The 16,933-nt window shown below is 38.1% G+C and overlaps 1 protein-coding gene across 6 annotated transcripts; it reads left to right on the forward strand.

Moving 5' to 3' along the window:
* Window positions 1–1,681: 1,681 nt before the first annotated feature.
* On the forward strand, window positions 1,682–16,395 carry ZNF207 (zinc finger protein 207). 6 transcript variants are annotated; one of them, XM_045299434.1, is made up of 12 exons: window positions 1,682–1,846; window positions 3,194–3,320; window positions 6,756–6,894; window positions 8,784–8,954; window positions 9,067–9,142; window positions 9,636–9,683; window positions 10,659–10,729; window positions 12,240–12,397; window positions 13,347–13,439; window positions 14,374–14,616; window positions 15,361–15,520; window positions 15,648–16,395. In XM_045299434.1, exons 1-12 carry the CDS (start codon window positions 1,806–1,808, stop codon window positions 15,806–15,808), a joined length of 1,488 nt encoding a protein of 495 aa, XP_045155369.1. In that variant the 5' UTR covers window positions 1,682–1,805; the 3' UTR covers window positions 15,809–16,395. The 6 variants fall into 6 exon arrangements, with proteins under 6 accessions (XP_045155369.1, XP_045155371.1, XP_045155370.1 ...); XM_004706952.2 differs by having other exon boundaries at window positions 1,683–1,846; window positions 8,787–8,954; XM_045299436.1 differs by lacking the exon at window positions 13,347–13,439.
* Window positions 16,396–16,933: the final 538 nt, after the last annotated feature.

A 16,933-nucleotide genomic window follows, 5' to 3' on the forward strand; every position in this document is an offset into this window, starting at 1 on the left:
GTTATCATCAATCCTGTGCCCTGTAACGCTCACTAAGTCTAAAAAATGTTAGCATTAATTTCACTTTCTACGTTTGTCTTATGCTTGCTTACGTCCCCGATAAATGATGAGTTTTTGCCTTTATAAACTCACTGAGATGTCCAGTTGGGACTGCAATCTAAAGAGTTGCTTTTAGATTCTCACAGTCTGGTTATAACCGAATAAAAGACTCTTCTAAATTCCAAGACATCCTAGTGACTGTCATTTATTTGAACCCGCAACAAAGGGATGGAAGAACTACGATGCAAAGAAAGAATGACAGGAGCTGAATGTACCGTTCAAACCTGTTGTCGCTGCTCAAAAAACAAGTACCAATGCAGATTCCAGATCCATGGTACGTGCATTCTTCCAGCAAGGACGGGCCCTAAAGGAGAGAAGTGGGAGTTCTCACGTGACTTGACTCTGGAGAGAAAATGTGAACAGCAGTGTTTACATTGATGCAAGAGATGAAGACCTTGAAAAAGATACCGTGGGAGAAAAAAAAAGAAAAAGATACCGTGGATGAATGGGATGATAAAAAGAAAAACAAAAGTGGAAGAAGTAGTCAACAAGAAGCACAGTGTGGCAGAAAAGAAAAAGAGAAGAAAAAAACAATAAAAACATCACATAGTGTGCAAGAATTTCCTTGAAGCTATCGAAAACAAGTATGGCTGGTTTGGGGTTGCCCGGGATGGGGTGATATGTGTATTGTCGTCATGTGCTTCTTCCGGGGTTTGTGTTTGGAAAAATATAAAAAGAAAGAAGAGAAATTTCATTAGCAGGTCTCATTGAAAGAGAGCATTCTGCCCTAGGTTCAGATGTTACCAAAATTACTCTGGAATTAAAAAAGGAAGAGATGGGTCAACTGGAGCAAGATCTAGAAAGAAGAAAAGCAGACTTCAAAAGCAGGAAAAGCACTAGTGATTAGTGGATGTGAGGTGTTTGAATTTCATCCTTGAACTGGTTGTTGATGATGAAGCACATGATTGTCATTACGCCCAGGGAACAGGCGATAATGAGGCTGATCAAAATTCTGTGAACATAAATGAGGTAGATTTAAGCTTGTACATTCCAAGATATGTAGATGGAAAAGGTATTACAGTAGCCAGCACGTTAGGATGTGACTCACGACTATGAGACTGCAGTACCCCAAAATCCCATCAAGGAAACACCCTGGGAAGTCCCTAAAATAGGCCGCCCCTCCTTAGACTGGCTCGGAGATGAGAGTAATCCACAGTGCAATCATTAAAAAGCTGTTCACATTGCAGGTCAATGGGCAGAGGGTAGTCAGCGGAGGCTTAATCCACGTGGGGACCCTGCAAAGAGATTGTGGGCTTTCACTGCTAACTGTAACCTTTTGCAAACTTAGTGCTGGGAATTTAAACCTTAATACATTCGTTTGATCTTAATTACAGAGATAACCTTAAAAAAATGCTGTTGTTTCTTCCTGGCCGAATCTAGATCACCAACTATTTTACAAAGGAATCCAGGAGGCACAAATAGGATTAGGCATCCGTTTCAACCAAGAGGAAGGCGGCTGACGCACGGCGGCCCTGAGTCCCCACCCACTTAGGGCGGCGGCCTCCGTCACGTGACACCTCCGACTGGCCCCGCCCCCAGCCGCGGTGCCTGACGGTAAGTGGAGCGGCTCGCAAGGCCGTCGGCCATTTTGTGCCTGTTTCCTGTGGGACGCGGCGGTAACCGTTGGGTCGGGAAACTGAGCCGTTTTCTCCCCGTTTTCCCTGCTTGTTTTCTCCTCTTTTTTACTTTACCAGTGAAGCGCGGTCATGGGTCGCAAGAAGAAGAAGCAGCTGAAGCCCTGGTGCTGGTATCCTTTGTCGGTTTGCTGTCGGGCCTGGCGGGGCGCCGATGGAGGGGAGGCCTGGGCTGAGGCCCTTGGTAGGGAGTGTCGGGTAACCGGAGCTCCGGCCGGGTGACTCGCGGTTGAGGTCGGATTTGGAGAGGGCTCTGGAAGGAGGGTTATTTGGTTAAAAGTTATTGGTAGTTGTGCGTCGTGGGGGCTCCGGGACTCGATGTGGCTTTGAGGGGGCGCGTTGGCTCCCTGGGAGGCGGCCGGGACTCCCTCTTGTATCAAAGAAAACGCCCCGAAGGGCTGATTATATAAAGCACCCACTCCGCTGTTGGGACGAGTTAAGAAAGCAATCTTTTTGAAACAGAGACTCGAGAACTCTACCGAGGATTGAGGAAGCGCTTCCGGGGTGTCTTGTCATCCATTTCCCCCGGTTTGGGCAAAGTTGACGGCTCAGTCAAGGCTCGCGTGGGCCAATCCCGATTTCGCGGTGCCCTCCCTTCCCCACCGAGTTTTTCTTTTTTTTGCCGGGGTGGGGAAGAGCCGCTTCCGTGTCTGATCCGGAGACGCCGCCGCATTCTCTCAAAAGGTGGAATTTCGTGTATTAGCCTTCGGGGTTTGGGTGGGAAAACGTATTTTTATTGGAAAGGGAAATCTTAGTACAATGGAGCACCCCTTCAAAACTTTTCCTGGGAGCGTTTTTAAATTTTGCGTTAAAGTTGGTTTGGCTTACTATTGTATTTAAAATCAAGGTCTGACCTGCATTTAAAAAATGTGTTTAAAAAGGTTAGGAATGTTGTCAACTCTGGGGAAATGAGGCAAGGATCTCTAAGTTAAAAACATCTCTTGGCAACATAGATTCATTCGTAGTTGGAAACAGACTATATTGGTCGTAGCAAAATTTATGTACCGTGTTTTATGTACGTTCTTAAAACGTCTTAGATCTAAATATAGGTAAAGTTCCCAAGATTTCCATCATTTTTCTCTTCTGTACATCTAATTTATTATACTTTGGAATGAACTTAGGATTTCTAAACATTGAGCCTGCCCTCTTCACGATGTGTGTTTGTCTTGCGAGTGGAGAATGGTTAATTTTAGGTAATTTCTCCAAACAAAGTAATTTGATAGTATATTGCTAATTATCACGCTGTGTTTTGTTTGGGGATGTTGAAGGGGGGACCAGGACCTCCAGGAAATTGGCAGCATTAAGGTTACTGACATAGTACCAAAGTCTAGGCTTCTGTAAAGTGGTTCCTTGGTTTCAGCCTTTCGAACCCCCTTTACTCTTGCCTTCAGTCTCTCTTAAGCCCGGTTGCTTTTATTACTGCCGTTGTGCTATGATTGTACCTTAACAGTATTGATCAGGTATTGTAATAGAGATTTTGATGATGAGAAGATCCTTATACAGCACCAAAAAGCTAAGCATTTTAAATGTCATATCTGTCATAAGAAATTGTACACTGGACCTGGTTTAGCTATTCATTGCATGCAGGTAAGAGGTTTTTCTGTATTAACATTTTCATCCCTTTATAATCTAGTGGCAATAATTTTGAATCTCTGTTTATGTAAATTTTATGGGAGAAGATCGGGTAAACTAGCCATTCAGCTTTAACAAAACAAAAACTGTCCTGTAGCCATCAAGAAGATAAAGGTTTTTATATTTAAGAAGAGTTTATATTGGTATTTATCTTTAAAACAGTGTCTGAAAAAATTAAAAACAAAAAACTGTCTTTGGTACTAGGTTAGATTGGTGAGAATGAGGGTGAAATCACAGGCTAGCTTCTGAGTGCTTGGGATAAACAAGGATCAGCAATTTAAATATTGTGGGTCTTCTGACCAGTTCTAAACCCATAAGAATTAGCATAATTAGCTGCTGTTACTCCCTGCCATTGATGGGTTTATTTGACACCATCTGTAGCTTGGGGCTAGATGTATTTCAGCAATTTATTCTTTTGGTATGACTACATTGTATTTTACTTAATTTCTGGGTTTCCTGAGTTCTTCCACTAGTAAGTTGGAAAGGCTTTGTAATTTATATTTATAAAAACTCCCTAATGAGTATGTTTGGGTCTCATTCAGCACTGCTGCTTCTAGCTTTGCTAGCCATAGTGCTGTCAGAGTTCGTTAAATTGGACCCTAGAGAGGTATGAGATAAGTAAACCTTATTCATTATAAACTGTTGGTGAAAGCAGGGAGTTAAATTAAAACAGGGTCTAATTTAAAGATAAGCTTTTATGCCCTTTTCAAATCAGTCATTTTCCTGTAACAGAAATTTACTATGCTTTTGAAATATTTTCGAGCCTATTGCAGGCCTGATCTTTAGTGTCTGCTATGGCAACCACTAGTCACATGTGGCTAAGATAAATATTAAATAAAAGTTAAAAAGCTTACTAAGTCCTTAGCTACATTTCTGGATACTAATGCTTCCCACAGATAGCATTGTTCTGTAGGAGCATCCTATTAGCAAGGGAAGGGAATGAGTTAGTCTATAGCTTTATGTAGCAGGGCTTTCAGGTCATTTCCTTCTCCATGAAGTGGAGGGTTTGAGCAGACATGTCACTTAATCTTCAGAGGTAAAGAATAGATTGCAGGGTACAATGAGATCAGTTAAGATGATGATTCCCAATGTAGGCAATACCACCCCCTTTGGGGGTGCTGTACCGCTGGGGGAGGGTAATTAAAGAAGATGAGAAAAATTTGAAAAACCAATTATCTGTTTACTGAAAGGGGGCAGTAGATTAAATAAGTGTGGGAACATCTGAGTTAGGAGATTTAACAAGAGGTATGATGGCTGGGACCAGAATTTGCTGGTTGATTAGATGTGTAGATAGCCCTGGGTTTTTGGCCTAAACATTGTGGAAAATGATCTACTGAAAACTACTACATAGGAAGAATAGACAGATGGTTATATCAGGACAGCTTATTGCTAATTTTGAGAATGTGTGCGTTCATTTTGGGGAGAAGTTGGAACTGGAGACAGATGTATTTGGATGGAAACAGCGTAAGAATGACTATTTTTAAAGCTGTTAAACTACATGAAGGGGCTTCAAAGAAGTGAGGGGGAAATTCCATTGTAATCCTATTTTTGCCAAACTTTCTGAAGCCCCTTCATACATTCTTACCTACAGCGTATAGGTGGAAAAGAGGTGCTAGGTCTCAGCCCTGGACACACTCTACAGATGTTGGGGGGAGATTGAAGGCTAGAAAAACCATCTGTCCTTGAAGACGAATGAAATAAAGTGTTTTAAAGTGGGGCCTGTATTAACTGAGTCCCATGCTAGTGGTAGGTCAAGTAAGCCTTGAAAATCATCCATCAGTGTGAAGATCACTTGCCAAGAGTGATTTCCTAGGGTGAGGAGGATACGGTTCTTTTCTTACTAGAGCACGTTAAATTGGAAATGCAAGAGGAAGTGGAGACACTTTGTTGGGTTGGAGAGCAGAGCAATGGGGTAGGGCTGGAAGACTGTTAAACCTGTTGATAACATCTTTGACTAAAGGGGCACAGGTGGTGGGTGATCTGGTTAAAACACTTGACTGGTAACTGAAAGACATGGTGGTTCGAACCCACTAGTTAATCTTTAGGAGAAAAATGTGGCCTGATTCCATAAAGATACAGTCTTGGAAACTCTATGGAGTGGTTGGTTATCTTTTGTCTTACAGTTATCTGAGTTGGAATCTACTCAAAGGCAGAGGGGGTTTCGTTTAGTTTTCACAGTAACCTGTAAAGGAAGTGTGGCAGCTAAATCAGACACGCACTCCCAATTGTAGATGAGCCAACAAGAAAACCCAAATCTTGCCTTTAAGGAGCCCTAATAGCAGATTAAGCTGGGATCTACAAGGTCAGCAGTTTGAAACCATCAGTAGCTCCTCATGATAAAAAACGGGCTTTCTACTCCCATAAAGAGTTAAACCTGTGGGTCGCAGCCCCTTTGGGAGTCAAAGGGCCCTTTCACAGGGGTCGCCTGATTGATAACAGTAGCAAAATGAGTTATGAAGTAACAACAAAAATTTTATGGTTGGGGGGGTGTCACCACAACATCAGGAACGTATTAAAGGGTCGCGGCATTAGGAAGATTGAGAACCACTGAGTTAAACAGTCTAGGAAACTCACTGGGGTAGTGCTACCCTATCCAATAGGGTTGATATGTGTCAGCATTGCCTCAGTGGTGGTGACTTTGGGGAGGGTTTTTTTTTTGCCTTTAAATTATTCTGACTCAGCAGCCGTAAAGGACGGAATGGAAGTGATGGGTTCAAATCATTGGGTTATCAGTTAATTTCTAACGAGTGAAACTGGTTTTTGCGGAAGACTGGCAAGACCGACAGTTTTTGGCATACTGTTGCAGAGCTTTGGTTAGTTGCTGTGGAAGGAACAAACTCCTAGCAGTCCCTTGTGCATCAGAGTAGAAGTGCTGCCTGCACTTGTAATGGGAGCAGATTACCAGGATTCACTGGTCCCACTGGGTTGAACTGCAAACCATCTGCGCCATGTGGTGGAAATAATTTTCTGAGGGTTTGTCAATAAAGATCATAACCTCTTTGTAATTTACCAAGTAAATTGAAAGAAATGGGGACATGTTCACTACAGCAAAAGGATTTAGGCCTCAAGCAATGAATTAAATTAAATTACTAAATTAAAGTGAAATTTTTCTAGTTGTACTAAGGACTTGACTCAAAAATCTATTATTGGAAAAGTTTCTTTGTTCTAATTTCTCTTAAATATAATACAGTATTTCATAAATTGAATCCAAACTTGAAACCTCCAGGATTGGCCTATCATTGCTAATAATAGGCTACGTAATAAACTTTAATAGTATATTACTGGGTATTGGGCATTCTGTCAACTCCAAAACAAAACTGCCACCAATTTGATACTCTTAAGAAATTTTTATGAGGTTGTTTTGTAATGGACAAGTTGTTTTCATGTTAGGTTCATAAAGAGACAATAGATGCTGTACCCAATGCCATACCTGGGAGAACAGACATAGAATTGGAGATATATGGTATGGAAGGCATTCCAGAAAAGGACATGGATGAAAGACGACGGCTTCTGGAACAGAAAACACAAGGTAAGTTAGAAGGACCTCAGTTCCTGGAGAAATGGAAATCAACATTAGATAAGAACTTACAATGCTGCTTCGGGGAACTCCCCCCCCCCCCCCCCCTTTTTGTAAGTGACAACATGAGCACTAAAGGACTGAGGGTCCTGGGAATTTAACCTTTTCAATGCAGCCTATTATTTTTACATTATTATTATTTGTTTATTCACATTATTAACTGGAGAAAAAGTCCATTTGAAAGATTTTCTAAGATGAGAAACAAAAATACAGCAGAAGGACCAAATCAGAATTAGTGACACCCCCCCCCCCCCAAGTTAGCCACATTGTCGTGTTTGAAAGGAGCGTTGGCATGGTGGAGCAGCACTCTGGGGAAACTTTGACTGAGTTTTCCAAAGCAGACCCATAAGTAGATGATAGTGTTTTGGTTCCACCAGAAAGGCAGCAAGCAAAATGCCTTGAGCTTCCCGATAGCTTAAGAGCATTCCCTTTGCTCTTTCTTGACAGCTCTGCTTTTGCCTTGAATCCCTTGTAACATTGCTGTCATTGGACTTTGTGTTCAGGGTTGTGCAGTAAAACCAAGTTTCATCTGTTCATAGTTTCTTCCAAGAAATGCTTCAGGTTCCAGTTATTTCAAATTTCCATGAGCGCTCTGATCCTGCCTGTAGCTGATCTGGGCATACAAGTGTCGGCACCCGTTGAGCAGAGTTTGCTCAACTTATTAATTTTTCAGAATTATGTTTAATTGCAAACAAGATTAACTTTTCATAAATTTAATGTGGATGATCTAGGTTTATAAAATGAATTTGTCCTATTGTAAGCTGCTGATTTTTTGTGTGTGATTATTTTATTGGGGGCTCGTACATTTCCTATCACAGTCCATACATACATCCATTTTTTCAAGCACATATGTACATTTGTTGCCCTCATCATTCTCAAAACATTTGCCTTCTACTTTAGCCCTTAATATCAGTTGCTCATTTTCCCCCTCCCTCCCCACTCCCCCTTCCCTCATGAACCCTTCATAATTCATAAATTATTATAGTATTGTCATAAGTTACAAGCTGCTGGTTGCTGTTTTGTTTATTTTTTTAATCATTTTATTGAGGGCTTATACAACTAATCACAATGCATACATCTATCTATCCATTGTGTCAAGCACATTTATACATTTGTTGCCATCATCATTCTCATAACATTTGCTTTCTGCTTGAGCCCTTGGTATCTAAGCTGCTGATTTCTTTGGGACGTTGTTCCTACAAACTTTCTGTAAAGCATCAGTGATTTTAGAATTTTCCCACCCAAGCTTCACCATAAATTTGATGGACTTCCAATTTTAGCATAATTCATGTCACTGGAGGTTTTGTGTTGTTGGGAGTTTTTTTTGTTTTTTTTTTATGTTGGTCACATGCAAACTATCCATTTTTGTCACTGGAGTTTTTTAAATGGATGTTTTAACCTTATTAATACCTCAAACTAAATCTTGCTCATACATGATAACTTAGTGTGGTTTTATTTTTGTGGGCCACCCACCTCCAAGAAAAAATTGATGCATAGTTTTTTTCGTAGATAATTTCTTTCCGTGCGCTTTTTGAAGACCCTCATTTCAAGATAGATGCCTTGTCTTAAAACAGCTTTACTTTAGAAAGTATATATGTAACTGTATTCAGATATAAATTGAAAAGTAAGTCGGATTTATTCAGAATTCTAATTTTGAGTTTTGTTTTTTCTCGATTTAAAATTATATATTTGACTTAAGAGTTTTTGTTCTATCTCTTTTTTAGTGCTGGTGTTTGATTTGGAATGAGATGAGTAAAGATATTAACTGGATTTTATTTTTTAATGCTGAAAGCCATAAACTTTTCTTTTTAACACTCAAAATTAACTAAAACTTGTTCTAGCAGAAAGTCAAAAAAAGAAGCAGCAAGATGATTCTGATGAATATGATGATGATGAGTCTGCAGCTTCAACTTCATTTCAGCCACAGCCTGTTCAACCTCAACAAGGTTATATCCCTCCAATGGCACAGCCAGGTCTGCCACCGGTCCCAGGAGCACCAGGAATGCCACCAGGTAACAGAGAAAATTAGTTTTCTGCTCAATATTTATACCTTTTGTTTCACAACCTAAGTTGCAATCACCTTAATAATTGCCTAACACTTTAACTTGTTTTAATATATGTCAGGCATACCTCCACTGATGCCAGGTGTACCTCCTCTGATGCCAGGAATGCCACCGGTTATGCCAGGAATGCCACCTGGGTAAGAAAACTCTTAATTGACTTCCACAAATCTTGTGCCTGTTCGTGGCATTTTTCAACCTGGGTATTTGAATAAAATGTTACTACCTTGCCCCTTTTTCTACTTCTAAAAGGTATGGGCTCTATATAAACTGTAAATTTGCTTAATAAAAGGGTCTGTCAATAAGCTTAAGGAATGTGGATTTGCCTCTAAAGATAATTAATTTTTTTACTTTAGGATGTTAAGTAGCCATCTACTTCAATTACTTTTGCTGTAATTAAAGTAAATGGTTGTAAATCTGTGTTTCTGAGACTCAGAAGTGTTAGTGACGCTTTGTAGTATTTACAAGAAGCAAACTAATATTTTGTCAAAACATCAAGAATTGAAAGTAATATGAGGTGTCCCTGCCCATCACTTTTACTTAACTATTGTTTGATATGAAAGGTATACAATACATTTTCCCACTGTATTTTGAAAATCAGTTAGATTTTGATTTTGTCATACATTTTCACAGATTGCATCATCAGAGAAAATACACCCAGTCATTTTGCGGTGAAAACATGTAAGCATCTCATTCATGATGTAATTCAGGAGGTATAATCATAATGTCATTTTTGCTGTGTGTTTAATGATAACCTATTCAGTTGACCAGAGATTTTATAACCTTCCTCACTAAAATTTATAAGCTCATTGACACTGTTAAGGAAGGTAAATAATACTTTTGTGAGGAAATGCTAATAAACCATATAAGTAGTGTAACTCAACCAAGTAACTGAAAACAATGGAACTTGGTCATAAGGATTTGTATTTCTGAAATAATATATTGTTATTTTTCCAAGTTACATGCTTTCTTACACTATTGGTTTTTTTGCGTGACAAATTTTATTTTAGAAATGCCTTGTTGCTAACCACAAGGTTGGTGGTTCATATTCACCAGCTGCTCCACAGGAGAGAAGTGTAGCAATCTGCTTTTGTAAAAGATTTTACAGCCTTGAAATCCTTTGGGTCAGTTCTACTTTATCCTTTAGGGATTCTATGAATAAAAAGTGATTGGATGCCAGAGGGTTTGGCTATTCTAAAAAATTCCAATCACTTTAAATATCGTTTGGTTATAAAAATTTATTCCACGGTGTGCATTCATTGTTTTCTGTCTGACAACTCTTAAAATAGAGGTCTCTCCTCCTTTTTAAAAGATAATTCTTTGTGGAGGTTTTTCCAGGGTTACTAAAAATATATTGCTTGTGTTTACCTGCTTTTCAAATGTCATGCTTTAGATTCATCCTCTTGTACACGTTAAGGACTATAAATGCACCAAAATCTTTTTCAACAAAGACTTACTGGCAAACCCAAGAGTTTTGCTGGTGTTTAAAGAGTTTATTTTGATAGGATTGTAGTGTATTCAGCTTAATTGATTTCAGTATTAGAGGCCACATTCAAGCCTTTTATTCATTATTTTAGGCTTTAACCTCAATATTTTTTGTTTCATGGTTTATACTCATAATTAAGCTTTGGTTTCTTAAACTTTGCTTCCTATTAGAATGATGCCGATGGGTGGAATGATGCCACCTGGACCAGGAATACCACCTCTGATGCCTGGTATGCCACCAGGTAGGAAATCTTTAGTTTCCTTTTGGGTATGGTATGACTGGCAGACTGTATCCTTCTGCCTTTTAAGCAATTGATGGATGTATATTGGTCCAATGTAATTAGAAAGGTTTTATGTATTTTTTTATTTAATCATTTTATTGGGGGCTCATACAACTCTTATCACAATCTATCCATCGTGTCAAGCACATTTGTACATTTGTTGCCATCATCATTCTCAAAACATGTGCCTTCTACTTGAGCCTTTGGTATCATCTTAAAAAGTTTTTTTTTTTTTTCCTTAAGTTTTTTAATAATAAAAATAATAGACTAAAATGATTTAGCAGTTTAAACAGTGAAGCTATGTCCCTAAGAGCATTTGTGTTAGGAATACTTCAGACTGAAGTAAAAGGTATCCACTAAGTACACTGTATTAAATACTAAGGGCATTTTTATTTCTCTCGATAAAAATTAAAAAGAGTTAGGTTGAGTGACTTGACTCAATGATAATTACACACTTTTTAAACTTTATACCTTTCTGTCCTTAGCCTTTCTTCCTGAGTAGGTAAAAGCAAGAAGAGGGAGAGGAAAGGCAAAAATAAATAGCAATGGGCTCTTACTTTTCCTTTAGTAGGAATCAAATAATGTTCTCAGTAGCTCTTCGCCCTTTATGTGTAATTGTCCATATGTAGGTCTAATGGACCCCTTAGTTGCAAGGGACCCTGTCAAATTTTGTTTTTAAGCATAAATAAATAGTAGGGAGACACCATGTAGATATTTGATCATCCAAATACAGTAAGTCTGCCACAGTAGCTGTCTCAATCTAGTGCCATGCATTTTATGCTTAATTTCAAAATAGCTGGTTTACAACCATAGTTTTAGAAGTACTTGAACAACAGTTGGTGTAAAAGGATACAAGAATAACGGCCACATAATTGAAATCATTGTCAGTGTAGCCACTAATGTATGAGCAAGCCCTGCTTAATAACATTCCACTCAGAGATACGGGCACTTACAGGAATACAGAATAATAATGTTTGTCTGAAATCAGTAAGTTTTAAGTTAGAATGAAAATATTTAAAGAATGTATTAGTGATGCAGGTTAGAAATTTTGTTTGTGTTTAAAGGAATAATTGTGTGGTTTTTAAGGTTTTTGAAAATGGATGGTGTCTGGTTTTACAGAAGTTTGCATTACTTTCAGGGAAAACATACATCTAGTAAATCTTTTGTTTCAAAAAAGTTTTCTAAATCAATAATTATTTGTAGTTTTCATTGCTGCTTTGACCGTATACAGAGACCCAAAAGAATTATGTAGTGGACAGTTTGAGGCAGAACGTTACAGGAATGTTACAAATAACCTGAGTTCCTTGGACACCCTTGAGTTATTCAGCAGTTACTCTTTAGTAATTTTATAGTGTGTTAAGTATTTTAATACAGAACACCTTAAAAACGTTTTGGGGATTTATTTTTGCTGAACTAAGTTTTCTTTTAACTGAGTCCACCCCTCCCTACTCCCAACATTTCTTCTCTACAGGCATGCCGCCCCCTGTTCCACGCCCTGGAATTCCTCCAATGACTCAAGCACAGGCTGTTTCGGCACCAGGTATTCTTAATAGACCACCTGCACCAGCAGCAACAGTTCCTGCTCCACAGCCTCCAGTTACTAAGCCTCTTTTCCCCAGTGCGGGGCAGGTAAGATAGAATTTAAAACAAGTTACATGTACACTTAAAGGTAAAATGCAATTTTGCAGGAATCTTTGAATTGTCACCGTTTTTAAAATAATCCTTTAAATAGAATGAACATATCAAGGTGTAGCCTAACCTCTTCAGTGTTTGTACACATTTATTTTCTCTTGAAGAGTAAAAGAAGAGATAGAACATGTAACTTTTCACGGCAGTTGTTAGAAGTGGAAGTTAAAAATTTTCTGAGAAATTTACATATATCTTAAACATACTCTTTTTTTATGTGTTGAAATGAATTGTAAGACATAATTGAAAATCCTTGAGACCCTCAAGCAAATAATTTGTTGGACTCTACAGCTAGTTTAAACGATAAGCTAGGATCTGTTTGTGAAAGAGCATTCTTTCATGGCCATGACGTAGTCACATGTTGTCTACTAGCAGTGTGTAGTGCGGCTTCTTATTTTTTCCCCTCCAAACGTTGCTATAGGTGCTTCCGTTAAATCTAGTGTGCATACAGTGGTTGGAAGTGCCCTTTAAGCCAAGTTAACTTTTTTGTGTGTGAGATATTTGGAAATTTTGTTTGAGAACTCTTTCGTAAACTCATTATTTAAAAATTGTATTGAAGTGTCAGTAATGCATCTTTGTTTAACAGCTCATTCCAGGAATATCACAGTACAGAGCATTAATTTTGAAAAGAGACTTGAGTTTTAGGGAACAAACTAGTTAACTAGGCTTATTGGTGTAGATTTTGTTATTTAAATTTAAAGCTTATTACTCATTCTGTATATTCTAAATGCACCTAACTTCCTGCTTTTTCTCATTAGATAGATCAAGTTTGATTGCATTAAAATTTGAATTTACAAAAATGCAATCTTCAGGGGGAAAAAGTCTACCACGTGGCTTATTTTCACCCATTTGTTTGGAGACTTTTCATTGTTTGCTTTCTTTTATGCTACAGATGGGGACACCTGTAACAAGCTCAAGTACAGCTTCATCCAATTCAGAAAGTCTGTCTGCATCTTCTAAAGCTCTGTTTCCTAGCACAGCACAAGTACGCAGGAAGTTGCAGTTCAAAATTGTTAAAATGGCTTTATAACTTAACCCTTTGGAGCTTACTTACAAACAAAATCTTTTCCCCCCAAATATATTTAATTTTCTGAAATGAAATTACTGGTAAATAAACCAAATGCTATTTTAAAATATGAATTTACACTACCAGAAAAGACCACCGAAGTGTGCCTATGGTTCTAAAGGGTTAAAAGCATGTAAGCAGTATAAGTGAAATAATGGCCAATGGTTAAGCCTGATGCATGATTAAGCTATTTTTGATTTATGGGGGTTAAGCTAATGCATCACATTTCAGATAATATAATGCACTTAAGTTCTAAAATTGGCCTCGTTTACATGTTTCTGATTTTTGGTATTTGAAAAGTAACACATCACTGGTAACTTTATTCTTTAAATCCTGCTCAATTAGTCTTGCCCATGTTAAACATGTAGCTATTATAAATTTGGGGGCACTGCGATTCTTTGTGAAAGAGTACCTCTAAAGGACATAGCTTTTAATGTAACATCCTTGATACTAATTGTTCGTGCTATGCTGGACTTTATCCAAACATTCCATATTCTGTAGTTTCTAACTCTTGTATGTGTGTAGCTTAATTCAAATAACTAATATAGAATGGTAAAAATAGAATGTGTGCCAGTCCATTACATGATACTGTATCAGTCTGAAATAAATACAAAAGCTTTGTAAATTAAAATTTAGTCAGGAGGTGGAAAACGTCTAACAAACACTTGTTTCCACTGCTTTGTTTTGGACATGACTCTTAACATTTTCATAATATTTTGAGAATTTTTTCTTGTAATTTTGTGTCAAGTTTATGTACTAATGTTGATCTCCTTTATTTGTGTGTAAAATCAACACCGTGTATATCACATTTTTGGGGTTTAAGGTTTTATTGATGCTGAATTGTATTTTACAGGCTCAGGCTGCTGTCCAAGGACCTGTTGGTACAGATTTCAAGCCCTTAAATAGTACTCCAGCAACAACTACAGAACCCCCAAAGCCTACATTCCCTGCTTATACTCAGTCTACAGCTTCAACCACAAGTACAACAAACAGCACTGCAGCTAAACCAGTGGCTTCAATAACAAGTAAGCCTGCTACCCTGACAACAACCAGTGCAACCAGTAAGTTGATCCATCCAGATGAGGATATATCACTGGTAAGTTCTTTGCAGGGTTCAATTGGAAAGCATATTATCTACTTGTTCCTTGTCGGGAAGTATTTGTATGCATTTATATTATGAATAATAAGGTTTAATTCTAATTAATGGTTATAAATAGTCTTAATTTTAAATAACCACAAAATAATGATGTGGATTTGCATGTTTTAATTTTAGATGCTCCCTTCTAGACTATAAAAGACAGTAAGTTAGGTTCTTAACCTTTTAGAAAGTATTTAAGATATGAATGTGTATATAATATTAGTTAGGATCTAGGATTCCATGAAGCCCATATAAAAAGTTTAATTTTGATGTGGAATTACTATTTAGCCTTTTGATTACACTGATAACCTTCACTAGATAATTTCTTGTTGAAGCAATATGTTGTTTCTAGACACATGTTGAAAGTCCCCTAGTGGCACTAGGCTATACTAACCCAAAGATTGGTGGTTTGAATCCACGCAGAGGTGTCTCAAGAGAAGGGCCTGGTGATTTCCACAGCTATTGAAAACTATTGTCATAGAAGCTTTATTCTGAAATACGAGGTCACCATGTTTAGAATTGACCCAGTGGTAAGAGTTCATTGTTAGTTTCAGATATAGAAGTAGGTGAGATTTTCTTAAGGCATCTAGGAGTTTAAATAGTTTGGTATGTAGAAAAAATAATTGGTTCTTGAGTTAAAGTTATTAAATTCTTAACTATAAGATTTTAGTTGCTTTAGCATTATGTTTATTTTATTCCTAGGAAGAGAGAAGGGCACAGTTACCCAAATATCAGCGCAATCTTCCTCGACCAGGACAGGCTCCCATTGGTAATCCACCTGTTGGACCAATAGGAGGTATGATGCCACCACAGCCAGGCATCCCACAGCAACAAGGAATGAGACCCCCGATGCCGCCTCATGGTATTCCTTTTGATGTTTATTGGATTTAATGGGTTTTCTAAGTACATACATGAAATGCTAATGTTTATCAGCAATATATATTGCTTTTTAAATTCATAGGCCAACTCAATCTATGTTTGTTTTTTAGGTCAATATGGTGGTCATCATCAAGGCATGCCAGGTTACCTTCCTGGCGCTATGCCTCCATATGGGCAGGGCCCGCCAATGGTGCCCCCGTACCAAGGTGGGCCTCCTCGACCTCCAATGGGAATGAGACCTCCTGTAATGTCGCAAGGTGGCCGTTACTGATCTTGCTTCATCCAGTCTAATAGGTTTGGAGATTAAACCTTTTCTCAACTTGTGCTGTTTATATAGCCAAGCTTTCGTCAATTAAGGCTTCATTGTGACTTTAACAAACATTATCTTCCCACATACCAGGAACTATTGGACATTTATTTTACATGGGAAAAATGATTTGGAATAATAAAGCAGGAACTTTTCCTGAAGTTGCAATTTATACTGTATGGCTTCTTTTTCATGTTTCATCTAGGTTTTTAGAAGTGAAGTATAGTAAGTTTGATTCGTTAAATTGTGAAGGCGCTGGAATTACATGAACATACCACCTTAATAAAGGCAAGTTCTGTAAGCTTACATTGCTATTTGTAAAGTTAAGCCTTCACAGCATTCCAGATGCTGTTGGACTCTATGTCCCCAACCTAGTTTGGTGAGGGCTGTAACTGTTTCCAAGTATCTGTACATTGGAAGTCTGAATGTGTAACAATATTTAATGTATTTAGAGTTCCTCATGTTGCAGGGTTTAAGAAATTGTCCCACCTAGGTCATGTGACTTTTCTGTACTGTTAAACTTCATTGTAATAAAATGAAAGAAAAATTTATGCCTTTTTATTCATAACCCAGCTGTGGACCACTGCTTGAAAGGTTTGTACAGATGCATGCCACAGTAGATGTCCACATAATAAAATTCATAGTTATCAACGCAGTAGTGATATACTGTTGGATTCTGTCTTTGAATCCTAGGTGGTGATTCTTTAGCTGCATGTTGTAACCTGGACCTTACACATAAATGTATGTTAGTGCTTCCATTGGCTGAAAAACTTTAGTTACATATGAATCGTTACATTATACACATGAAGTCTTTATGCTGTGTTGCCTCTCCACCCTTCGTGGTGTCAATACCTGCGTGATACCATTTAAAATGTAAACTGTAATACTCTTTGCTTCTTGCTAATGAAGTTTATTTAGAGTCTAGTGCCAGACCTGTCCATTTTCTTCTGGTTATTTTTGAGACTGCAGTGCTGCGTGGACCTCAGAAGCTTTTCAGGTGCAATCTTCTAGAAGCTTAGGTGCATGCAGTAATAGCTTCTTATGCTGACAATAGGTTGGTATTACTGTTCTAAGTGTAATGCTGAAAGT

The sequence above is a fragment of the Echinops telfairi genome, unplaced genomic scaffold, assembly GCF_000313985.2.
Source record: "Echinops telfairi isolate 266 unplaced genomic scaffold, ASM31398v2 ScPeMD7_7458;HRSCAF=8496, whole genome shotgun sequence".
NCBI lineage: Eukaryota > Metazoa > Chordata > Mammalia > Afrosoricida > Tenrecidae > Echinops > Echinops telfairi.

Coding starts and splice junctions, on each gene's coding strand:
- ZNF207 (XM_045299434.1), top strand. CDS start 1,806: ATGGGTCGCAAGAAGAAGAAGCAGCTGAAGCCCTGGTGCTG. Junction 9,684..10,658: donor TCATTTTGCGGTGAAAACAT/GTAAGCATCTCA, acceptor GCTTCCTATTAG/AATGATGCCGATGGGTGGAA. Junction 12,398..13,346: donor TTTTCCCCAGTGCGGGGCAG/GTAAGATAGAAT, acceptor TTTATGCTACAG/ATGGGGACACCTGTAACAAG.